Below are 27,705 nucleotides of genomic sequence, written 5' to 3' on the forward strand. Positions count from 1 at the left end.
AAATAGAAAACTACTACAGAGACATTTGCATCATTTTGCTATAAGGATCTTTCATATCAATTGATATGAAGGACTATGGTGGTTTAAAGAAAACTGGCACCCATAGACCCTTTGAGTGATACTATTAAAAGAGATTGCCTTGCTGGTGTAGGTGTGGCTTTGTTGGAGGTAGTATATCATTGGGTGTGGGCTTTAAGTTCTCAGATTTCCAATCCAGTCTCAGTGTCTCACTCTTCATGCTGCCTGTAAATCTAATTATAAAATTCTCAGCTTCCTTTTTAGCACCATGACTTCCTACATTCAGCCATGATTTTTTCCACCGTTATGATAAAGGTCTAACCATCTGAACTGTAAGCCATATCCAATGAAATGTTTCCCTATAAGAAGAGCTGCCTTCATGGTGATGCTTTCCAGCAATAAAAACCCTAACTAAGGCAAAGACATACATCCATTAATCTCCATTGACATCTGCATCATCTCATCAGTTAACTAGGCATTTGGGCTCTTCAGTAGATGGAGTAAGTGTGCAGTTCCAGAGCGGGGTCCTACAGGGAGCTTGTGAAAATTTGAAAAGAGGTTTGCATTGAAGACAGAAGCACTGTGGAGGGAAGGTGTTTGCTTCCAGGAAGCTGACCTTATCTTAGGGAACATGACTGTACTCTTCCTCTCTTGCAGGCCCATTTCATGTGCTGCAGTTTTTCCTTTTGAACTCTAATATATCTTGCTATAATTTTTGTTTGTTACTGTCCTTAAATTTATTTATTGAGGCTTCACCCTGCAGTAGATGGAGCTAGAAGCAGAGACACACACTCAAACATCAGGAGGGGCTGATAGAGCCTTGTGGAAGAGTGGGGGACAGACTGAAGCAAACCAGTGAAGAATGTGGTGTCATGAACACTGCAAGAAGACCTACAGAGCCAACTAACCTGGGCCCATGTTACCTCAGAGACTGAACCACCAACTAAAGAACATGAAAGGGGCTGGAACTAGAACCCCTACACATTTGAACCAGATGTGCAACTTGGTCTTCACAAGGATCATCTAACAATTGTAGCAGAGGCTGTCTGCCTCTGTTGTCTGCTATTAGATATCTTCCAGCTGTTCTGTCTGGTTGGGCCTCAGTAGGAGAAAACTGCAACTTGATATCCCATGGCAAGGTGGTACACAAGGGGGCTTCATCTTCTCCCAGAAAGAGGTGGGTAATATGGGGAGGAATTTTTAAAGGTGGGACTGGGAGGAAAGAAGGGAGATCAGACCCCAATGAGGATGTAAGTGAATAAAAAATAAACCAATGGAAATTTAAAAAAACTAAGATTTCCAATAGGATGCTATATGATGGTCTGTCTAGTTATCCAAGATTTCCAGTCACATTTCTCTCCTGCTTTTTAATTTTATATTTAGCATCAAAAGAACCACAAAAAGAAATTTAAAAAATTTAAAGATCGTTTTTCAGGACTAATGAACTACTTGGCTTTATTAATTCTTGGCACCCAGAACAATTCAGTTGACTTGGATGTGAGTAAACAGCTATTAGTAATAGAAATGAATGGTTATACAAAGGTTTATGGTTGGGAACTACAAAACTAAGTGCATGAGGTAAATTATAATGTTATGTGCAATCTATAGGAAACAGATAATTAAATGAAACACACATTAAGGGATGGGGATGCACATCTATAATGCCAGAACAGAAGTAAAAGAGGCAAGAGGAGCATGACAGAAGGCAGTCAGTCCTGTCCAGTCAGTCCCTGGCTCAGTCCTACCTACATAATGTGGAAAGGTCTCAAAAAGATATTCAGTAACAGGAATGTGAGACAATTACTGTTTTATTACCAAAGCAAGTCACTTGACTGATCTTGAACTTTAAGTCTATATTTAAATCAATATGCTTCCCTCCTTTATTTCATCTGTTTTACTAAACATATAATAATCTATATGTATTTCAGGCATAAAGCATTACGTTATTTCTAAGAAACACTTTAAGTTTGATTAAGAAATTGCTTAGATACCATCATAGGAGAGAGTCCAACTATGTGGATTTTGGAATTTCCCAATATCAAGGTCAAGTATATGGCAGATGAGTAATTGTTTCAGAGTCTACCAAGCTGTCATGTGCTCTCAATCTTCACTAAACTTTGCACACTGTTTTGTGACAGCTGCAGTGAGTTGAGTGTGCTTTCATGTCATAGAGTCCTGCTAATTCACTTCTCTCAGATGGAGAGTAAAGGCCCTAATGATTAAAATGACTCATTTAGTTAAACACATGTGCTACTCACAATATGTAGGGAGAGAAACTGGAGTCACTAGAGTGGATGATCCTCTCATTATATGTATGGTTCTTAAAAACAAAATAGAAGTGCTTGAGAAAAATGCACAGTAGTTTAGAGTGCTCTTCCAGTGGACCTAGATTCAGTTAGCAGGACCCACATGGAGGTTTATCACTATATGTGACTGTGACTGTAATCCCAGAGGACAGAATGTTCTCTTCTGGGCTCCATGCACACTGCACATGCATATCTCATTGATGTACAGACAGAAAAACATTCATGTATATAAAACAGAAGGTAAAAATTTCAAAATATTTTGTAAAAGGCAAAACCACCTTAGTTGCTGCTTTGCACAAATCACATTACTACAGTACATAGGAGGGTATATTAGATTGCTCAGGTTGCTGTTAAAAATGGACCACAAACTTGTGACTGAAAACAACTTTAATTAACTTAAAGCTTTGGAGTCAGGAAATCAGAACTTGATGACTTGAGACTCTTAAATGCAACAACCTCCTTTCATAATTACCAAAGTGTATAGACACCAAGGAATGTCAATATCACATGCAAATCATCCTGAGAGTTTACAGGACTAAACTCATCCTTTCTGCTCTAGCACATAGTCTATTTTCAGACACTGAATGAATACTCAATATCCAAGACAAAAAACAACATTGGAAGGACTTTTCTATAGTCATTCAGAAAAAAAATAACAAAAAATTTATCCCTTCTTTATCTAGATTCACAGTGATGATTCTACCAAAAGAACATAAAGACAGGAATAAGGTCAAAACCATCCTGTGCTAGTATCAAGCTTTAGGCTACTACAAGCTTCCTTCAATAATGCTGTCTTAAAATATCAGAAATGAATATTGTACTATGTTGGTCTGAGAGATCGCCCAACAGTTTAGAGCACTGACTCCTGTTTTAGAGGTTCTGAGTTCAATTTCCAGCAACCACATGGTAGTTCATAACTATCTGTGATGGGATCTGATGCCCTCTTCTGGTGTATCTGAAGACAGCGACACTGTACTCACATAAAATAAATAAATCTGTAAGAAAAATATTGTTCTGTGTTTATCTTTCTGATGATCTCAAGAAAATCTTCCCATCAGAAATGTTTTGAGTATGCAGAAGAAAGTCTCTGTGGATAAGAAACAAAGTCTAAGACAATTAGAAGGTGGTAAACATTGTGTCAAAGTTTACTCCTGCTCTGCTATCTTCCAGTTCTCAAAGCCAGTTTCTTTATTATCACCCAAACCTCTGAACTCATCAATTGTTCCAAAATTTTTATTTACAATAAAACAAAGACCAATTTTTTTAAAAATTGATTACAAAAAAGAAATGTTTTGATTAACCTGATATATATGCAAAAAATATATATGTGTGTACAAAGATGCATACATACTTATAAATTGCACCAGTATATGCAAATAAGAATGACAATTAAACAATAAAAAAACTATTTACCAGAAATTTCATGTGCATAACAAAATACATAATTTTTCCTCTTCTTCTCCTGCCTATGACAGTGTATTGAATCTATGGTGAGGGGAGGGAGTAGAAGGAAATCATCTTTTTTCTCCTTACCAAGTTCATTGGATTTGAATGTATTTGTGGATGTTGATTTACTAAGTACAGGAAAAAGGTCATTATTTTTAATATTTGTTTTCAATGTTGTTATGATTCATCTGTTAGAAAAATATCTACCCTCTTAGGCTAGCTCTGCTGTGTGTTTTCATGGTACAAGTCATTGAATATCATTGTTTTAGATTACTATTGCTCTGACCAAACATCGTGACAAAAAGCAAGTTTAGAAGGCAAGGGTTTATTTTAGCTTATAATCTGTAGTTCATATTCCATCACTGAGGAAAGGCAAGGCAAGATTTCAAGACAGAAACCTGGAGGCAGTAACTCACGCAGAAGCCATAGAGGAATGCAATGTACTGGCTTCTTCCTCATGGCTTGCTCATCCTATCTTACGATAACTCATAACCACCTGTTCAGGACAAGTAGGACATGGCACTATCCACAGTGATTTGGGCCCTCACACATCAATAATTATTCAGGTGAAAGTCTGACACCCTTTTCTATAAGACAATCTTATGGGGACATTTTTTAAATTGATATTCCCACCTCTCAAATCATGCTACCTTGTGTCAAGTTCAATTTAAACTAACCAACACTTCTGGTACTTGTTGGCTGAAAGCTGTTTCTTTATATGTTTTTCTCTCCTCCTAAGGACTAATGAACCTCCATACTTAATAACATCACGTCTCTGCTATTGTCTTAAGGTGGCAGGGCTCTGTGGACTTCGTCTCCTTAGAGATTCTGATTTGTCTACACACTTGAACCTTCTTACAAAGATCAAAGGCTTCCTCTAGTGGTTTCCCTTGAAATAAACTATACTGTGTTGCTTATTCTAAAGACACACACACAGACACACACACACACACACACACACAGAGAGAGAGAGAGAGAGAGAGAGACAGAGAGACAGAGAGACAGAGAGACAGAGAGACAGAGAGAGACACACACAGAGAGACAGACAGAGACACAGAGAGACACAGAGAGAGACAGAGAGAAAGGTTTCTTCCATAAACTGCTCTCACCAGGAGCTTTGTATGGTGATATATGTGGAGGTGGCTCCCTAAAAGCCTAAAATAAAAGCTAATATCCATTCCTGCCTTTACTGATCACACAAGGATCACTGTATTAAAAGGTCTATGTGACACAGTAACACAACTAGACATCATCAAATATGTATGAATGTACACATGCATGCACGCATGGTGTGTGTGTGTGTGTGTGTGTGTGTGTGTGTGTGTGTGTGTTTGCAAACACTTTCGTATCCCTTTGTATAAAGTTCCATTAGCATACACATATATTATCATTTGTATGAAGTATACAACTTAACTTCCTATTTTCTATCATTGATAATTTTCCTTCCTCAAAGAAGCTAAAAAATCTTCTCAACATTGAAGAATACTTAGAACTGTCAGTCAGGCAAAAATGGTAGGATGATAGAAAAGAAAATGAAAAGTAACCCATATGGTTGGAAATGCAACAAAAATATGGGAGTGCGGTCATGTCTTCTTCAGAAGTAGCTACTTAAGAGCTAGTGAGAAAAGAAATTTGGCCATAAAAAGTCCAGAGAGGAGTCCTTTCTACATACATAGGTCCTGACATTTCAAAAAGGACAGACGGCCTGAAATGTACATGGCTTTGTGAAAGCTCATCCTTGTGAAAAAGATAAATAATCTGTAGAGGCCAATACTGAACTGAGATTGCCAGATTTAGAAAGTCTATCAGCAAATGTGAGGTTTATACTAAGTTAAATGAGAACTTGTGGGACTACTGTCACAATAAATTCAGATTTTCACTGTGTACGTTTTAATCAATTTTGTGTTGTGTTGACAAGAAAGAGTAAAATGTGGAAGGTGTTATCATTTGTGATCCAGGTCAACTGCTACTTTGTTTTTTTCTATTTTTATCTGAAATTATAGAATATTGATTGTAGTGCCTGGTACAGGAAACCTGGCCAAGAGTCCATGGCTGTGGAGGGCATAGGCTTTAAGACAGAACCTACCATTGTGTTTTTTCTGAATGATATGTTATCAAACTGTTTTAAATTCTTTACATTTAACCACATACATTGGTGCTATTCCTAGGATTCATTCTAGAAGCCTATTTTGTCAATAGATAGTGGTTAAAGCAGAGGCTCACAACTAGTTAAAGTATTGAGAATAAGTGACTATGGAATACTCATTCCTAAATGGGATGTCTCACATCCTATAGGTCAGGGTCAGCTCAGGGACATTCATGAAAGAAGAGACAATATGAAGATAAGGACTGTACATTGTGAAGAAATGCTCTGCAACAGTGTCTTTGGAAATGATTTGGCCATTGCACTCATGAGCAAACTGTCACTATGGTTATTTGCACCAGATTTGATCCAACACCATTTTCTCATGCAAGAGAAGGGGTCCATGTGGTCTTATTCTTCACTAAAGGTCTATGAGTAAGTAAAGAATGCTGAAAAGGTCAGGTGTGATTTTCTTGAGCAGTGTAGCCCGCATTCCAGAAAACAATCAACAGTCATGAAATATCCACAATTAAACTCAGAAAACAAAAGGAAGAACAGCAAATTCACAACAGGAAGTTTTGAAGAACAATATTTCATCTGGAAATAATAGAGGAAGAATGAAGCTAATGAGGGTGAAATATTAAAAAATCACTATATACATAAGTGAAAATATCAAATAAAATTAGTAATTGTATGTTTTGAACAATGCCAAGTCCTATATATGCAGTGGTCAAACAATTAACTTTGATAACTTATTCTAATGTTATGTAGAAAGAATTCTGTTTGCTGACTCAAATATTCCTGACCCTGCAGTCAACACATTGTCCACAATACATGTAGTCATGCTGCAATTTTGATCTTTCTCCAAAAGGATTTAGAAGCTATAATGACAGAAGTTGATCCCAGACTAGCAGGTTATGAGACTGGATATGACCTAATTACAGAAACCCTTAAAATATACATTTAGAGCAAAAGAAATGTAAATCAAAATGACTCATGACATAAACAGTACTAAATGTTAAAGGAGTCTCCAATACCAGCTGCCAGGATAAAGGAGCCATGATGCAAAACTAAACTAAGAAGAAGAATATTAAAAGATAGATTAATAGATACATAGATAGGTAGATATCTAGATAGATGATAGATAGATAGATAGATAGATAGATGATAGATAGATAGATACATAGATACATAGATAGATACATAGATAGATATAGATAGACAGATGGATGATATATAGATAGATTATGCCTAACAGCCTTTCAGTTTAGACTTTAAGATGTCCTGAGCAGAGATCTCTGCAACATCATTTCTACTTATGTAGAGAAGCAGGCATGAAAATTCATGAACTGCTAAATTAATGCATTCAAGAATAATTGATGACCTACATGATGTTAGCGTATTCAGACTTATAAAGATGTTATCTTCTTGAGGAGCTCATGACCTGAGATGCTGCTGACATCCTATGCATGTTCATCAGTACATTACTGTTTCATTTCTACAACTATCACCTACCTATCCAAGAGCGAAAGCAGTTTATACCTGTTGCTCACCTAATAGGCTGGCCACCCTCCCATTGGTTGTTGCTGTATCCATTTGCACACTAGCCAATTTGCTCATATCTCCCCATGGAGGACCTTCCTTCAATGACTGAAGAAAGCTCAGTTCTGCTTTTTTCTCCAGTGTTTGAGCTCTGAGAATGAGATTATTTCTGCATAGCCTCAGGGATAATGCTGTTGATCCCAGGTGATATTAGAGATGAGGAAGACACTGTGTTAAATCTAGGGCTCTGCTATTTTCCATGTATCTTCTGTTCACATATGAGAGGAGCAAGACTTATTCTGTGTTATGAAGTTAAATCATCTAGGAGAGGATCAAAGAGATCAAAGACTCTATTTAAATTATGATTAGCCAAATTTTTATTTTTAGATTTTTTCCATTTTTTAAAAATAGATTTTTTTCATACAGGACATATTGATTATAGTTGTCCCTCTCTGTACTTCACCCAGGTCCTCCACATATGTCCTCTCCTCAAGTCTACTCCCCTTCTGTTTCTCATCAGAAAAGAACAGGCTTCTAAGAGATAATAGCCAAACTTGACAAAAAAAGCTCATAGCTGTAAATATAAATATATATAAATAAATATATACATATACATGTATATATATACACATTATACATATACATATACGTATACGTATACGTATACATATATATATCACCTGATGAAGGCCCTCGTAGGCCCCGTGCTTGTTCTTTTAGTCTCTATGATCTCATCTGAACATTGTTTAGTTGATTCAAAAGTCCTGTTTTCCTGGTGTCTTTCACCACTGTGGCTTCTGGCTTTTATAATGTCCTCCCAATTCTCTGAACCCTGAGGGAAGGGATTTGATGGAGACTATTCATTTAGACTGTCTCTCCTCATAATGTCTGGCTGTATTTCATTGGATGTGCTACCATCTTTTACCAGAGAATATCTCTCTGATGATGAGTGGATAAGGCACTGATCAATGAGTATAGCAGAATAGAATTAGTAGTCAATTTATTAATACTTTTTAGCAGTAGTGTTTGTTTTACCCTAGTTCTCTGGGGTATGTACTCTCTGATCTGGGTTACTTTAGCAGCAGTTATGGGTTGTTTCTAGTGGAGTGGGCCATAAGTCACATGAGATATTGGTTAGCTATGCTACTCCCACAAGTTCTGTGTCATCATTTCCCTGTGTATTTTGCAAGCAGGAAAGATTGTAGGTCAAAGGTTTTTATGACTGGGTTGGTGTGCATGATTGTCTTTTGGTACACTATAGAGTCCCTCCCTGTACTAAAGATACTTGAACACAGGGGTGAAGATTCCATGTAAAATACAGCTTGACTTCTCCATGTTGATTGAGTTGTGCAGGTTCTGTGCTCAACAATGGGACTTGCTTTGTTTGTTAAATGCAATCCTCAGTCCTATTATCAGCTTGGGTTGTTGGGAATCTCCACAGGACCTCTTTGCCAACAGATGAATTGACTGCAACTCAGTCATGTAATTGGAAACATTTACTGGCAACAAGACATGGCCAGATGACACTCCAATCTCTTATTTCAAGAACCCTCAATAGAATCGCCTTCACAGGTTCCACGCAGTTTCATCTGCACTGGGTTCCATACCAACTCCCCAAATATTCCCACATATTCCATATGTCACTCCTGAATCCTCTTGTTCCACCTCATCTCCTCTTTCTTCATCCCCTCAGTCCCATTTGCATCCACTCACAGTCCACATGCAAAATTTATTTTAACCTTCACCCTCTTAGGGAGGTCTGTATGTCCCTCCTTAACTACTCTGCAACTGAAACTTTTTGGATAAAAGGATTAAAATCACCTTCCTATTTTGTAGGCTGCTGCTTTCTTTGACTAATGGTGTTCTTTGCTTTACAGAGATTTTTTAAATTATTGTTTAAATTATTTATTTACTTTACATCTTTATAATAGCTTTTTTCCTTCTTTCTGCCTAGTCCTTCCTTCTCACTTTTCCTCTCTATTTCCTCTACCCCTTCTCCCCTTCTCCTCTGAAATAGGGGGGGGCACTTAGGGATACCTAACCTTGGCATATCAAGTTGGGGGCATATCTGGGATGAGCTAGAACAGAAGATGGTAGAAATTCCCAAAATCTAAGAGGTTAACCCTATGTTTTCTGTTTCTTAGAGTTACATTTATTCTTTGGTTCTAGTGCCTGCTCTACCAGTGTTCTATTCAGAAATTCATCTTCTGTAGCAATATGTTGAAAGCTATTCCAATTTCTCTACCAGGTTCAGTGTGTTTTGTTTTATGTTGAGGTCTTCGATCCACTGGACCTTGAGTTTCAGGAATGGCAATAATTATAGATCTATTTGCATTCTTCTACCTACAGACATGCAGGTTAACAAACATCACTTGTGGAATATGTTGTCTGTTTCCCAGTGTATATTTCTGTCTTCTTTATCAAAAATTATGTATCCATATGTTTGTGGATCTATATTTGAGTTTATTTGATTTCATTGATCAACATGTCAGTTTTGATGTAAAATCCATGCAGTTTTTTTTCTACATCACTCTGTTGTACAATTTGAAATCAGAAATGGTGAGACCTCCAGCAGTTGTGTTATTGGTCAAGATTGCCTTAGCTATCCTGTTCCTGTGGTGGTTTTTTTGTTGTTGTTGTTTGTTTTGTTTTGTTTTGTTTTGTTTTGGTTTGGTTTGGTTTGGTTTGGTTTGGTTTGGTTTGATTTGGTTTTTGTTGTGGTCGGTTGGTTGGTTGGTTGGTTGGTTGATTGGTTGGTTTTGTTTTTCTATTTGAAGTTGAGAATTTTTCATTAAATGTGTATAAAGAATTATACTGGAATTTTGATGGGGATTTTATTAAATCTGTAAATTGCTTTTGGTAGGATGGCCATCTTTACTATTTTAAACCTACATATGCATGAGCATAAGACATTTTTACATCTTGTATGATTGATTTATTTCTTCAGTGACTTCAAATTTTTATCATATATATCTTTAACATACTCGATTAGAGTTACTCCCAATATCATTTGAGAGCACTTTGAAGGATTTTGTTTCTCTGATTTGTAATTTTATTAATGTATTTGTTTTTGTATATAGGACAGCCATTATTCTTTGAAAGTTAATTTTGTGTCTAGCCACTTCACTGATAGTGCTTACAAACTATAGAAATTCACTGGTGGAACTTTTAGGGCCAATAATACATACTATAATCTGTAGGAAGCCGCGTTTGCGCTGGCAGAATCCGCCATTGCAACATGGCGCTGTCAGCCATAATTCTTCCTAGTAAACAAGTAAATTGCGCATGTGCCATGGTAAAAGCCCGCCAAAGTTAAAGCCCATCCCACGGCGTTTTGGCGCGCAACGAGTAAGCAGCCAATCAGAGGTGAATACACCGCTCTAAGGGTATATAAGCAGTGCTTTCCCGGGCCTGGGGGTCTTCCACCATTTTGTTTTTGGGAATAAACGTGTTCCTACGGAAGGATCCTGATATGTGTCCGCGTGTCTTCCTTGCTGGCGAGGTGGGTGCGCTTCACAATAATCATCTGAAAAAAATGTAGTGTGACTTTTCTCTTTCTGAATTGTACTCCCTTAATCTTCAGTTGTCATATTGATCATAAAATAACTTAGGCAATGTGCCTTCTGTTTCTGTTTTGTGGAGTAATTTTAAGCATATTGGTTGTCAGAGTTTAAATATATTTGGCCAAGGGAGTGACAATATTTGGAGGTGTGACCTTGTTGAATAGGTGTATCATTGTGGGTGGTGGCTTTAAGACCCTCATCTTAGCTGCCTGGAAGTCAGTCTTCCACTAGCAGCCTTCAAATCAAGATGTAGAACTGTCAGCTCTGTTTGCATCATACCTGCCTAAATGCTGCCCAGCACTCATCATGATGATGATGGACTGAATCTCTGAACCTATAAGCCAGAAAAATTATATGTTGTTACTTATAAGACTTGCCTTCGACATGTTGTCTTCTTTAGCAGAAAAACCCTAACTAAAACAGAAGTGTTAACTCTTCTCTGAAAGCCTGAAAGAATTCTGAACTAATTTGGAGGTTTTTTCTTTTCTTCTTTTCTCTTTCTTTCTTTCTTTCTTTCTCTCTTTCTTTTTTTTTTTTGGTTAATTTGATTTGCATTTCAAATGTCTCCTTTCCCAGTCTCCTGTCTCCAAACTCCACACCCCATTCCATCTCCCCTCCCCTTTTTCTAAATGAGGGTGTTCGTCCACTCACCTACCCAATCCTACTGAACCACTGTAGCATCCCCTTATGCTGGGACATCAAGATTCCACAGGACCAAGGGCCTCCCTTCCCATTGATGCCAAAAAAGGCAATCCTCTGCCACATATGTATTCAGAGTCAAGGACCCATCCATATATATATATATATATATATATATATATATATATATATATTCTTTGGTTGGTAGTTTTGTCCCTGGGAGCTCTGGGGAGTTCAGTTAGATGGAATTGTTATTCTTCCTATGGAGTTTCAATCCCCTTAGTCTCCTTCAGTTCTTCCTCTAACTCTTCCATTAGGATCCCTGGGCTCAGTCCAATGGTTAGCTGTGAGTATCTTCATCTGTATTAGTCAGGTGCTGACAGAGCCTCTCAGGAAACAGCTATAACAGACTCCTGTCAGCAAGCCCTTCTTGGCATCAGCAATAGTGTCTGAGTTTGGTGCCTGCAGATGGGATGGATTCCTAGGTGGGATTGTCTCTGGATGGTCTTTCCTTCAGTCTCTGATCCATTTTTTATCACTGTTTCTTTTAGATAGGAACAATTCTGAGAAAAAAATTTTGAGATGGGTGGGTAGCCCCATCCCTCAGCTGAGAGCCTGTGCTTATGTACTGCAGGTGGTCTCTACAGGTTCTACCACCCCTTTGTTCAATATTTCGGCTAATGTCATCCACATTAGGTCCTGGAAACCTCTTGCTTCCCTAGTATCTGGAACTTTTTAGTGGCTACCCAGAGCTCCCTACCCCCCCCCCACTGCTTCATATTGATGTTAACTCTTCTCTGAAAGTCTGAAAGAACTCTGAACTAAACCATCCAGGCCCAAGGATTTTTATTAGATGGAAGCTTTTTAATGATTGCTTCTACTTCACTGTAGTTCTAGATCTACTTAAATTGTTTATCTGATCTTGATTTAACTTCGGTAAGTATTGCTAACCATGAAATTTGTCCTTTTCTTTTAGGTTTTCTAACTTGGGAGGGGGGCTACAATTTTTTAAATTATGTCCTTATGATTCCCCGGGGTTTCCTTGGTATCTGTTGTTATATCCTCATTTTAATTTTTTTGGATTTAGTTAACCCAGATGTTCTTTCTACACCTTTTGGTTACATTGGATAAGACTTTGGCTTTCTCGTTGATTTTTGCAAAGATCCATCTTTTTTTCATTGGCTCCTTCTATTGTTCTTTGTTTCTGTTTTACTGATTTCACTCCTCAATTTCATTATTTTGAACCATATACTTCCTTGTGTAAGATTACTTATTTTTGTTCTAGAGCTCTCAGGTGTGTTGTTTAAGATGCTATTATGAGATCTCTCTGATTTTTTAATTGTTAATTGGTTATTTTATTTATTTACATTTCAAATGTTATCCCCCTTTCCAGTTTCCATTCCACAAGCCCTCTCCCTCCCTTTGCCTCTATGAAGGTGCTCCCCCAGCCACCCACCCAATCCTGCATCAGTGGCCTAGTGTTCCCCTATCCTGGGTCTTCAAGCCTACACAGGACCAAGGGGCTCCCCTCCCAGTGATGCCAGATAAGGAAGTCCTCTGCTATATATCCAGCTGGAGCCATGGGTATCCCCATGAACTCTTTGGTTGGTGGTTTAGTCCCTGGGAGCTCTGGGGTGTCTGGTTAGTTGATATTGTTGTTCTTCCTATGTGGTTGCAAACTCCTTCAGCTCTTACAGTCCTTGCCCTAACTTCCCTATTGGGCTCCCCATGCAAATTCCAATGTTTGGCTGTGTATATCCACATCTGTATTGGTCCAGCTCTGGCAGAAACTCTCAGGGGACAACTACACAAGGCAATTTTCTTATGTAGACACCTGATGGTATGAACATTCTACTTATTACTGCTTTCAATGTACTCCATAAGTTTCGGTATGCTGTGTATTCATTTTCATTGAATCCTAGAAAGTTTTTAATTTCTTTCTTATTTTTGTTTTAACTTATTCTTCATTCAGTCAGATGTTGAGTTTGTACAATTTTGTAAGCTTTCTACTGTTTCTGTTAGTGTTGATGTCTGTATTTAATTGATGGCATTCTGATAGGATGCAGGGACTTATTTCAATTTTCATATATCTGAGCATGTGATTAATTTTGAAGAAAATACCCTGAGTTACAGAGAAAATAGTATATTCTTTTGTGTTTTAGTGAAATGTTCTCTAGATATCTGTTAGGTCCATTTGGTTTATAGCATCTGTTAGCTCCAGTATTTCTCTGGTTGATTTTTGTTGAATGACCTGTCTGTAAATAAAAGCGAGGTATTGAAGTATCCCACTATGAATGTGAGAGTCAATATGTGAGCTAAACTGCACTGGTCTTTTTATTTTGTTTTATTGGTTTTATTTTCAAGTCTATTTCTTTGGATATTCAAATGGCTACACCAGCTTGTTTCTTAGGTTCATTTGGCTTGGAATATCTTTTTCTAATCCTTTAGTCTGAGATGTTTATCCTGGATGTTGAAGTGTGATTTTTGGAAGCATCAAAAGAATGAATTCTGGTTTTGCATACATTGTGTATATTTTAACTGGGAAAAAGTGGTCTTTGATGTTCAGAGATATCTATGACCAATGATAGTTAATTCTTGTTATTTTGTTCTTCCTGGTGATAGTGGTGGCAGTGACAGTGGTGATGGTGGTAGTGATGCTTTTGGTGGCAATGTGTGTATGTGTGTGTACGTGTATGTGTCTCTGTGTGTTTGTTTCCCTTCTTTTGATATTGCTGGTATGAGATTACTCATTTTCTCTGTTTTTATGGGTGTAGTTAACCTCTTTAGGTGGAATTTTCCTACTAGCACATTCTGAAGGCCTAGAATTGTAGGTAGATATTGTTTAAATATTTCTTAATCTATCTACATTGATTGAAAATTTTATTGGGTAAGAAACCCGGGTTTGGATCTGTGGTTTCTTATCTTCTACAGGGCATTTGTGTAGGTACTTCTTGCTTTTAGAATATCACTGAGAAGTCAAGTGCAATTCCAATAAGTCTGCTTGGTCTTTCTCCCTTTTAGCTTTCAATATTCTATCTTGGTTTTACATGTTTGGCAATTTGATTATCATATGGTAAAGAGAATTTCTTTTCTGATCCAGTATATTTGATGTTTGTAAGCTTCTTGTAAGATTGTATTCATCTTCTTCTTTAACTTAAGAACATTTTCTTCTATGACTTTATAAAAATATTTTTTCAGCTTTTGAGCCATGTATCTACTCCTTCCTGTATTCCTATTCGTCCTGTATTTGGTCTTTTCATACAGTCCCAGAATTTCTGGATGATTTGTGTCAAGAATGTTTTTTCTATTTAACATTTTTGTTGACTAATGCATCAGTGTCTTCTAGCATATCGTCAATGACTAAGATTCTCTCTTCCACGTCTTATATTCTGTTGATGAAGCTTTTCACTGTTCTTTCTGCTCTAATTTCTATTATTTTTTCATTTCCAAAATTTTTTCCATTTGTGTTTTCTTTATCAATTCTCTTTCCACTTTCAAATCTTGATCAGTTTTCATCATGTACTTCAGCTGCTTGTGTTTTTTTAGATACACAATTTAAGTGATTTATTCATTTCTCTTAGTTTTTGTTTGTTTTCCTTGCATTCTTTGTGAGATTTATTGTTTTCTGCATTAAGGACCTTTATCATCTATGCTGGAGTGAACTCAGGGCCTGATATCATAAGAAAGCTTGGCTCTAGTGGAGAGACATTGCTCTGGCTGTTATTGTTCTGGTGTTGTTTGTTTGTCTGTCTTGCTTTGTTTTGTTTTGTTTTGTTTTTGGTATTTATGCTTCAGGGTTTGCGGTGATTATAGGTCTAGGTGCTGACTTCTAGATTTTTCTTTCTTATGTGAGTGTTTTGTTCCTTAGTTTCTGTTTCCTCCCAAGATTATCCAAGAGTGTGATTGCTGTTGGTTTCAATGTTTTTTTTCTCAGCTCAGATGGTGTGTTCACAAGGAACTCCTGTTGATGTTCAAGGCTGAGAATGAAACAACTTGTGGGAAGGAAAGTTGGAGAAGAAGGTCTTGGTAATCTTTTGGGAATGTGATCAGAGAGGAAAGGAAAACCACAGCAGTTTTTCTGCTACAGAGCTGAGGATGAAACTGAAAGGATTGGACTTCAGAGGTAGGAAGAGAGTTGTAGGTCTGCCTTCAGCCTACTTATTGGCCTTTGGGTTAACAAGGGATGCCTGCTTGGTTTGGTGTCTGGAGCCTAGCAACAAGTGGGAAGAGCAGTGCTAGAAAGGGAAGATCCATGGGTTCCACAGGAGATGAGAGGTGGCAGAGAAGATTGCCAAAGGTGTTGTGTTGCAGATGTGGAAATGAAACTGGCAGCTTTTATCTGAGGAAACAGAGAGGAAAAAGGGGCTGCAGGTATCCTATTTGATTTGCTGGCAGACATATCCTGTGGATTCCCTTGCAGGCATTGCTGGAATTTGGGGATGTTTCCTTAAACTGCTAGGCTAGTGTTTTTCCAGTTAATGTCTTCTCTTTCTGGAAGATGATTTAATGACATGTGTTAAGGGAAGGAGCATTGAGGAAGCATATCTTTGTGCCTCATTGAGGGTGGCATCAGAGGAGAAAGTGAGATTGCAGCTTATTTTGTGTAATAGAGATAAATATAAGACTCCCAAATTTTTATTTTTAAGTTGCTCTTGTTCTTAGTTCCTGTGGTCAGATTTGGAACTAAAGCCCTCATAAAGAGAAGAATTTCAAAGATGAATCACAACTACTTCATTCCTGTAGAATTTGGAGCTGAGTGAGAAACTGACTCACTCCCTGGGTACATAGCAATAAGGGGAGTTTACAGAGCATAGTGCAAGCTGATAATCATTTCATAACTGATATGTTTATAAAAAGATAAAGAGATATAGAATATGTTCTATGGGTGTGTGGGGAGGGATGGGGGAAGAAGATGTCTCAGGGGGCCCGTGCTGAGGCATCCCTTCCCTCTCAAGGACCAGTCACATGGCAGTATAGTATAGAATAGAGTTTATTCAGGGCATGTGGAGGGGAGTTAAGAGGGTAGTAGAGGCAGAGACAGAGAGAGAGAGAGAGAGAGAGAGAGAGAGAGAGAGAAAGGAGAAGATAAGATAAGAGGAGAGGAGAGGAGAGGAGAGGAGAGGAGAGGAGAGAAGAGGAGAGAAGAGGAGAGAAGAGGAGGCCAGCTATGAGTACATGAAGAAAGGGGGAAGGGAATGGGGAAGGACATAATAGGGAAAGCAAGAAGGCAAGAGAGCAGGAAATCAAGAGAAAGAGGAGGCAGCAAGCAGCCTCTTTTATAGTAGGTCGAGCCTACCTGCTGCCAGGTAACTGTGGGGGTGGAGTTTAGACAGAATGCTAACAATTGCAATGTTGTAATTCTGGGAAGGGGCTACGTATTCAAAATTGCTGGAGGCTTATGTTCTACAAACTTAGAATTCCTGCCTAGCACAAAATGGGTTTTTCACAACCATCACAGAAAGATGGGGGAAAAATACTGCATTTGTTGTGAAAATGAACACACACATACACACACACACACACAGAAAGAGAGAGAGAGAGAGAGAGAGAGAGAGAGAGAGACAGAGACAGAGAGAGAGAGAGAGAGAACAAGAAAACCAAAACAGGAACATAGGCTCTGATAGTAACTTCACATACAGAGTCTTAAATATCGTGGAAAAGGCCTTTTATTGCACATATGCAGACTTTGGGTTCTATTTCAAAATACTTAGATATTTTGGCTATGTGAAACAAAACCACCAAATAAATAGTATGACATTTTCAAAAATATTTAAATGGCTAATAATGTCATATGACTTCACAGTTTTGTTTCATTCTTTAAGGATATTCTGAAGATACTGAGATGACTCAAACTCTGTTGTATCTTGCAGTCATCTTTAGAGACCAGATATTCATCTCTTGAAAATCAAAACAGATTCTCCTACAAACTGGGAAAACACTTGTTGAAATGGGTTGTATATGAGTCAGGACAGTTGTCACATCTACTAATTTATAAGATTTGAAAGGTGTACTCTAGGGTTCTTGACAATCTCAGTGGCAATGGCCGAGAAATATACATGTTTCATGCTCAAAATCAGAAGAATGAAGGCTAAGGATGTTATGGTTACCATATATAAGGCACACAACCTCTTATAGTACTGTAGCCCAAACAGAAACCTCCCTACTTAGATGGGCCAACTGCCATCATGTGTTACTTTTCTCTGGGACATCATAGAAAATTTCCTGAACTCATGTGAGAGGAAAAACAATAGATCATACAAATGCAGCTAAGTTCTGTGCCCTATTGGAAACATAGCTTCATGCTGGCAAAGTATTAATGAGACTTTCAGCTTCACCACCATGGAAATACAGAGCAGGAGAATGCATATTATTCGAATCTCTTCTAAATGAATAGACATCACTATAAGTAAAAAAAAAGAAAAGAAATATCAAGGTGTCTATAACTTGTGTTCTTTTAAAGATTGTAATGATTTCTAGATCATCTTTTGAGGCTTGCCAATTCTCATTTTTTTAACAGTGAAATAGAAACTAAATCAAAAACATAAAACTCACTTTACCTGAATAACTAATAAAAAGTAAATAATGAAAATGACTGGAAATGGTGGAGTGACTTATAGAAAAAAAATAAGCAGTATATGCTGCTGAAGATACTGCAGCATGTTATGAAAACTGAGAACTACAGTATGGACAGTCCTCAACAAGACATGGAACTACCATATAATTCAGCCCCTCCACCATTAGGTATATTCATAAACAAATGTAAATGTAATAGATATACTCCAACATTAATACTACACTTTCCTAAGTAATAAAAATTTAAATAGTAAAAGTGGCACACATTTGCAAGGAATATTATTCAGCCACAGTAAAAATGGAATTCAGACAAATGTGTCAAATTTTGCTCTATGATTCAAAGCATGAATTTGTTTCAGAAAAGGCTCACTGTGCATTTGAGTAGAATACTTAATTTACTGTGTTTGGGAATAGAGCTCAGCCAATATTTGCCCCAGACAGATTAGTAGTACTCTTGAACTTTTCTATATCCTTGATGATTTCCTTACTATAAGTCCCATCAGTAACTGTGAAAGCTATTGAACAGGCTGGCTGAGGCTTCTAATTCTGGCACATGAATGGATGAGTCAGGACTCTTGCAAAGTCAAAATCATCTTGGGAAATTTAATGAAACCCTGTTCTAAGATTTCAGAAAGAAAAAAAAAAACAAGATTGTCCCAACATCTTGAGTACCTAGATGAGAATGCATCCTTTGCAACAGCTTGACTACAGGCTAAAAGGCTCTGAGGGGCAAAACCCTCTAAGATTAAAGGTGTTGTGATGTAGGTCATTATATTTGTATTAACTTATTCTGCAGCAATAAGAATCTAATTAAAGGTTATAAACATGAAAAAGCCAGACATGAAATATGAAAATTTTTCTCAGGATCACTGTGTTGTGATTTTACATGGTTCATATGAAGAAGCAGGAGCACAAAGGAGACACATGTGGAAGGGGAAGGGAAAGGAGCAGGAGGGCTTCAAGGTCTGGGTCACTAGATAATGATTTCCAGATCAGCTTTGAATATAAAGTAAGACTTTCCAAATCCCTGTGAAGGAAGATAGCAAAGAGTGAAAGAAGGCAAGAAGAGAATGTGGCCACATAGTAGAAGACAATATTTAAAATAAAGATGTAAGTAGTGAAGAAAGAACAAAAGAACACCCAATGAGATAAAGACCATGAATGAGCATCTGTGATGAACAGAGGGATGTATATCAGAAGGGAAGCAGTGACAAATAGCTAAAGGAGGTTTAGATGTATGATCTCTTGAAGAAGGATTTGTAAATTCACAAGCAAATAGATGTGAAATATAAAAAATTGAGATCGAAATGTCATGTCTGCAATACAATTAAACAACCTTGACTTTTTAAAGCTCTGATTATTCTGAGTGGCTGAGGAAAGGTTCTTTTAAGTTTAAAATGATGTTTCCTTACTTTATTGAATATTAAAAAAATGCCTGGATAATAGTATAAATTAGATCTTTTTTAAATAAGCAAATTGATAAGTTATAAAGCATATATACATAATGGGACAAAAAAATTGATTTTAAGAAATCTCTGTTTCACAGCTTCACTCTTTTTGGGACCAAGTTTAATAAAATGTATAGTTGAGATATCTGTGAAAAGACACAGTTCAGAAACTGAGCCTCGGTGAGCTGTAACCCCAGAAGGTTTTTGTTCAGCCCTGGAGCACTGTGGGAGGAACCTCCCTACTTTGAAGACAGTAATAGGTTGCAGCATCATCAGCCTCCACAGGATGGATTGTGAGGGTGAAATCTGTCCCTGACCCACTGCCACTGAACCTGGCTGGGACCCCAGATTCTAGGTTAGATGCAAAAGAGATCAGGAGTTTGGGAGGATGGCCTGGTCTCTGTTGGTACCAATGCATATAATTATTGCCATATGCAGTGACACTCTTGCTGGTCCTGCAGGAGATGGTGGCCTTCTGCCCAAAAGACATGGCCATAGAAGCTGGAGACTGGGTCAGCACAATGTCTCCAGTGGATCCTGCAATAATAATCACATCTTGCTGTGACAAATGTACATAAAGCACCCCAAAGGAACCCCATCATGTATGTGAAATCTGTAACAACGGGCATGAGGTACAGTATGAAAACTTATAAATAAAAGGGAACCTTAAACAAATTAAATGCCAAAATTTCAATAATTAGGATACCAAAGTGTGAAAACCAGCAATGATCACAGAGGATATTTCCAACATGGTCACCCCTCACCTGGAACCCAGAGCAGCAGTACCCACAGCAGAAGAGCAGACCCCATCTCTGAGAGCTGTACTATAAGCTGCTTCTCCAACAGTGGTAAGCTACCTTTAAAGATGTTCTGTGGAATCTGCACTGTGGCTAATGTCTGACTATGCAAATAAGCTCAGGAACCTGGGTCCCTGTACATAGGGACACCTGCTCTTGAGTCATTTAGTGGCAGTTAGGATTAGCAAAGAATTCCCTAGAGTATTTTAAGACTAACCACAGATTAGCTGGGTTTGTTGGCTCTTTTATAAGTATTTTCCTTCTTTATGGCACCTGAACTGATGATATTGACATGCGGTGAACATTGTATACAATGCAAGGGACAGTCAGATGTTTCTGCTTCCAGAGATTTGACAGGAAGAAGATCTTAGATTCTGATATCCTAATATAGTATCATAATTCAAGGGACTGAGTGAAGCTCAGTATACCACTCTTAAGATCTGACTGCTCTACATTATAGCTTGATTGTCTCTAGAAGGCCCACTGAGCAGAAACTCCAAACTGAGCCAATATTGTGATCACTGTGTCCTATTCTTCCAATGATGGAAAATGAGATGAGCACAAATGGCTTCACCCTTTCAAAGTAATTCATAGTAAAAGATGCTGAAATTCTTATACAATTGAATCCTGAAAACACACATGTTACTTGATTTTGGTGACTTAATGAATGTGAATTTTACTTTTCCATTTGTTCCAAGTATGTTCTTATATTTAGCTTGCATGTACTCCAGAAGGTGGGAGAGGAAATGTTAATTATGGAAATTGATCTTTCTCTATGTGTGGACAAGAAAGTGAGAGACAGACAGGCAGGTGACAGACAGACAGACAGTGCTCATCTCCTCATCCCATGACAATAACATTTTCTCTGTGCTCTCATAATTCAGATGCTATGTCTTTTTCCCTGTGTGCATACTATTTGACAGTATTTTCTGCAGTGCTAACTTCAAGATTGTGAACTGCCTTAGTTTATGATTGTCTTGTAATGTCCTTATTTTCCCTCAATTTAAAAGATAATTTTGTTAGACATGGGTAACTTATTTAGCAATTGTATACTATTGAGACCTAAAATATATTGTCCCGTGCTTTTCTTTCCTTTAAGGTTTCCAGCAAGAGTTCAGATGTCAGTCAAATGTGTTTGTCTTTCGAGTTGAGTTGACATTTTTCCATTACATATTTATTTCGATGATTTTTATTTTTATTGGATATTTTATTTATTTATATTTCAAATGTTATTCCCCTCCCCTTTTCCCACCAGGAAACCCCTATCCCATCCCCCTTCCCCTGATCTATGATGGCCCCTACTCACCCACCCACTCCTACCTCTTCACCCTAGGATTCCCCTAAGCTAGGGCATCAAGCCTTCACAGGACCAAAGGCCTCCCCTCCCATTGATACCAGAAATAGACATCCTCTGCTACATATGCAACTGGAGCTATGAGTCCTTCATGTGTACTCTTTAGTTGGTAGTTTAGTCTCTAGGAGCTCTGGGAGTTGTGGTTGGTTGATATTTTTGTTCTTCCTGTGGAGTTACTAACTCCTTCAGCTCCTTCAGTTCTTCCCCTAACTCTTCCATTGGGGGTCCCAATTCTCAGTACAATAGTTGGCTGCAAGCATCCATATCTGTATTGGTCAGGCTCTGCAGAGCCTCCGAGGAGACAACTATATCAGGCTCCTATCAGCAAGCACTTCTTGGCATCAACAGTGTCTGGGTTTGGTGTCTGCATGCAGGATGGATCCCCAGGAGAGTCAGTCTCTGGATGTTCTTCCTTTAGTCTCTGCTCCACTTTTTGTATTTATATTTCCTTTAGACAGGAGCAATTCTGGTTAAAAATTTGAGATGAGTAAGTTGCCCCATCCCCCAAACAGGGGCCTTGCCTAACCTCTGGATATGGTCTTTACAGGTTCTCTCTCCCCTTTGTTGGGTATTTCAGCTAATGTTATCCCTGTTGGATCCTGGAGCCTCTTGCTTTCCTGGCATCTGGGACTTTCTGGTAGCTACAACCAGTTCCCCATCCCCCATTGCTACACACCTCTGTTCAATTTTCTTACCCTCTGTGTATCTCCCCTGTCTCACATAACTACACCAACCCCCTCTTTTCCTCTCCCTCTTTTTTCTTCCTCCCAATTTCCTACCAACCTCTACCGCCCAGGATTATTTGTGTTCCCCCTTCTAAGTTGCATCCTTCTTAAACTTCATATGGTCTATGAATTGTATTGTGGGTACTCTGAGCTTTTTTCCCTAATATCTACTTATCAGTGATTACATACCATATGTGTTCTTTTGTGCCTGTGTTACCTCACTCAGGATGATATTTTCTAGTTCCATCCATTTGTCTAAGAATTTCATGAAGTCATTGTTTTTAATAGCTGGGTAGTACTCCATTGTTTAAATGTACCACCTTTTCTGTATCTATTTTTTGCTCAGCCATTGGAAAATACTCAGCTGAGAATTCTTTGTTTAGCTCTTTAATAGGGGTATTTGGTTCTATGGAGTCTAACTCCTTGAGTTGTTTGTATATATTGGATATTAGCCACCTATCATATGTAGGATTGATAAAGATCTTTTCCCAGTGTGTTGGTTGCCATTTTGTCCTATTGACAGTGCCCTTAGCATTACAGAAGCTTTTCGATTTTATGAGGTCTCATTTCTTTACTGTTGATCTTACAGCATAAGCCGTTGGTGTTCTGTTCAGGAAACTTTCCCCTGTGCCCAAGTGTTCAAGGTTCTTCCCAAATTTCTCTGATATTAGATTCAGTGTATCTGTTTTTATGTGGAGGTCGTAGATCCACTTGGATTTGAGTTTTGTACAAGGAGATAAGAATGGATCGATTTGCATTCTTCTACATGCTTCTATCTGTTAAACAAGCACCATTTGTTGAAAATGATGTCCTTTTTTCACTGGATGGTTTTAGCTCCTTTGTCAAAGATCGAGTAAACCTAGGTATGTGGGTTCATTTCTGGGTCTTCAATTCTATTCCATTGATCAACCTGCCTGTGTGTGTGCCACCATGCAGTTTTTGTCACTATTGCTCTGTAATACAGATTCAAGTCAGGGATGGTGATTCCCCAAGCAATTCTTTTATTGTTGAGAGTAGTTTTCTCTATCCTTCATTTTTAGTTTTTTGAAATAAATTTGAGAATTTCTCTTTCTATCTCTATGAAGAATTGAGTTGGAATTTTGATAGGGATTGCATTGAATCTGTAGATTGGTTTCAAGAAGATGGCCATTAATACTATATTATTCCTTCCAATCAATGAGCATGGGAGATCTTTCCATCTTCTGAGGTTTTCTTTGATTTCTTTGTTCAGAGACTTGAAGTTCTTTTCATACAGATCTTTCACTTGCTTGGTTAGAGTACCACCAAGATATTTTATATTATTTGTGACTATTGTGAATGATATCATTTCCCTAATTTCTTTCTCAGCTTATTTATCCTTTGAGTAGAAGAAGGCTCCTTAAGGTTCTCTCTGACTGCATATATTTGTAAAGTAAAGTAACCAAAATCATGCTCTATTTCCCTTCTATTCTAGTGAGAAAGTGGTTGGGTTCATGGAAGAACCAGTCCTGAGTTAAACTGCAGGTCTGTCTTACAACAATGCCTGATATTTGAGAAAGGACCTACCAATGCAGCATAGAAGACGGACCAACCTTAAAATTCACCATACATGGACAGTAATCCTGAAACACTGGCATGTGGTAGTTATACTGCTCAGGATTATCTATGTGTATTCTGGGATCAAGATATCCTTCCCATCCACTGCTTACAGGAAGAAGGCTTATTATTACTTAAACTCAGTTCATTGTTAAATACCTGAAAGATTGTTGGGTAGACACTCTGGTTGAATTAGTAATGCAAAAGCCACTTCTTCTCTTTCTGATGCATATATATTGAACATACATAGTCCCTTGTTGTGATATTCAAAACTGGTGACTCTTCTAGGGCCTATTTCAACTGAATGAAAACATATTGAGCCTCACATATCAGGATGTGAATTCTTTCTGCCTAGGTATCAATCCAAGTGATATAAGAGGTGAGCTACTTCTCTCCACCTAGTCACTCATGGCTGTGAGTAAACATAACAGTCAGGAAGCCTATAAATTTTTGGAGAGATTGGGGAATGGAAAGGAGGAAATGGGCCATCTTTTCTCAGTGTTGCAGATTCCTCTAATACCATTAAGTGCAAATCTTTTTCTAAAGGTTGATGAAATTAAACTTTATATTTTCTTTTATTTTTTAAGTTATAATATACTTCCATCATTTTTTCCTCTTCATTCCTCCCTCTGATCCCTCTTGGTCACTTTCAAATTCATGATTTTTTTTCATTAATTGTTCTTACATACACACATATACACTACATACACATACAAAACATGTATGTGTATATATATATATACATATATGTATGTACTTAGGAATATACATATAAACACATGAATACACATTTCTTTTTCTTACTAATGATACTTGTATGTATCATATGTTTTCAGGGCTTACCAAATAACTAATAGTTGTGTTCTTCCCTAGGGAAGACAATTTCTTCTTCTCTCTTCATTCATTAGTTAACCAGTAGATTTTTTATGTAAAATTGAAGTTTTATGGTTCTTTTCTTATCCACATTGGCAAGCATATTGGTCTCCATGTTCAGATCATGTTTTGACAACCAAGATGGTGAGACTTCTTGGGTACAGATTCTGACATATCTATGAGAAACAATCTCACTGTGGCTTTCCTGTTTCTCCTGATTCCACATTCTTTCCACCCCCTTTTCCAAAATGATTACTAAGCCTTATGTGAGGGAGTTCTGTGATAGTTATATCAATTGGGACTGAGCTCCACAATGTTGCACTTTGCTCAGTAATGGATTTCAATAATAGTCTCCATCAATTGTAAAGAGAAATTGCCTGTATAGGCAGTGAAGACTACGTTATCTATGGATATAAAGATAAATATTTAGAATTTAGACAGAGATTATGTTTCTTAGAAAATTGGTAATCACAGGCTCTCCTCCAAGATCAATAACTTTATTATTTCTGGTTTGTTCACTAGTACTAGGCATTATATTCCACTTCTTGTTTTGACATGTTTGAAATGTTAGCTAGAAAGCTAACGAAAGCCTTGCTAACTTCCTGAGAGATTTCCTCCATAGAGGCCCAAAGGAGGATGACAGGCACATATTGTAAGATAATAACATAAGAGTAAGCATGTTCATATAGATTCTTCTATGGTGCTTCTCCACAGTGAGAGCTGTATAGGAATCCACAGATAATACAATCCAGATAAATCCGGTCACCTAGTTTGAAGGGTCATAAAAAAAAAGATATATGAGAATTCAGGAACAAGAACATGTAGGAGAAGGAATCTATTAAACCTAAGACCGTGAACTATTTAGTTCCCTTGGAGAGTGTTGACAACAGAGAGATGGGGGCTATGAGGTGGATCAAGACCATGGCATGGCTAAAGAAAATGGCCTGTACTCCATTCCTCATTGGTCTTTTGAACTCTGAATATTGGGTTGTTACAGAGTTTGTTTCATGATTTCTAGACCTTGTAACTTTAAGTTGTTTATCAAAAGTTCCTATCCATTATAAGCTTCCAATATTGAAAAATAATGAATTTGATTATAGAAGATGTGGGGTACTTGAGATGAATCTGGACTGGTATGGTATAGTGGTGAAGATGCTGGAAATTTTTCCCTGAGTCACACAAAGATCTGAATTATTTTCTGTTTGAATGAATGGCAAGTAAATAACATTGCATGGAGCCATGAGAAAAACAGTGGTATTTGTTTTAGACAAGGATTCACTTCTTAACAGAATTGAGCTCTTTGATCTCTCACAGTGTACTAAGAGACAAAGAAGGCTGAGAGTGGAGAAATGACCTGTACTTTAACTTTCAATTCTAGAAGGGGATTTATCTTCTCTCCCTGAAGCTCCTGCATGACCATGAAAGTCTGAGAATTGAATACTACCAAGGACAGCCTTAGGAGCTGTCAGCTCATTGCAGTTTCCTTTGCTTGCACAGGAAGTATTTCTCAAAACTCTGCAATGATCCTCATATGTATTAGGTTTTCATGAAACCATGAGAATAATGGTGGTAATTTTTTAGACAAGAGTGTCTCTACCTAACAGAGGAGTTAAGCTCTTTTATATTTCACAGCATGCTAGGAGAAAGAGAAGGCTCAGGCTGGGAAAAGGAACTGTACTTTAGCTGTGACTTCTAGAAGGAGGCTTATTTCCTTTCTCTGAAGCTCCCAATTAGCTTCAAAGGGCATTCAGGGACCCATATCCCTGTGTGACTGTGAGACCACTCTAATATCTGTCACCTTTTCCTTATTTCTCCTTTCTTCTTGCTGCATCCCCTCTTTACATCTAATACAAAACACGAAGACAGTGATTGTTAGATTATCTACAGTATATTCTAATGCAATTACTAGTTGTGGCAGCATTCTTCTAATGAATGTTACGGAATCACTTATACATCTATCCTTTTGAATCAGTTCCCCTGATATAAACTCTAGAATCATAAAAAATGTGTTGAAATAACGCACATCACTTTTTCAAGGAAGGCTGTAGGATTTTTTGCAGGACATTGTTGTGTGACATGACTTTTTCTGATGAAACACACAGATTTATTCACCCAACACGGGGAGTCCATAAAAGACCAAACTATAGATATCACCATAATCCAACATCATGAATCAATGAATTTTATTGTTGTTACTCACAAGTGTTTGGGTTAGGTGTTACTTAAAGGAGAAGAAATGACTCAAAGTCATCTATATCACCAAAGACTACTCCCACATGGTGACATTTCAGAAATGGTGGTAACTGGAGCACATTGCACAGCCTGAAGGTGGTTCAATAGTTTGAATAGTCTTTGGTCTAAATATCTAAGTTATTCTAAACCTCTTCCAGGCATCTCAGCTGACTGCTGCTTCTTTCAAGCAGCTTGTCTGGCCTTGAAGTTTTCTTTGAATCTTGATTTGTCTACTCTGGGAGGGAGGAATCTATCAAATCTGCTTACTAGGATAGGTTATCTGAAAGTCTTCTAAAATAAGATTTAATCTGAATTTAATCTTTCAAGAAAGGTGGATTTGTACTCTGGTGGGCAAAATTCACTTGCCATTTCCATTAAGGGAAAAGTCAAGCTGTGCTAGCACTTAATAGTGGTTGACTAGATGAACTGGCCCTCAGAAATGAATCTAAGAATAGTAGGTAAGATGGCTTTGGAAGAGTAAATGAAGGACTTCTGTTTGTTATTTTTTCAGAGAGGAGTTTATCCACTACA

The 27,705-nt window shown here is 37.7% G+C and overlaps 1 gene segment (V, D, J or C); it reads right to left on the minus strand.

Annotated features, from left to right (window-relative positions):
* Positions 1–19,826: 19,826 nt before the first annotated feature.
* LOC114634269 lies at positions 19,827–20,465 on the minus strand. The segment is given in 2 exon segments: positions 19,827–20,155; positions 20,383–20,465. Coding segments are annotated over 2 exon segments (375 nt in total).
* Between the last annotated feature and the right edge of the window lie 7,240 nt (positions 20,466–27,705).

This window comes from Grammomys surdaster, unplaced genomic scaffold (assembly GCF_004785775.1).
Source record: "Grammomys surdaster isolate TR1022 unplaced genomic scaffold, NIH_TR_1.0 931, whole genome shotgun sequence".
Classification (NCBI taxonomy): Eukaryota; Metazoa; Chordata; class Mammalia; order Rodentia; family Muridae; genus Grammomys; species Grammomys surdaster.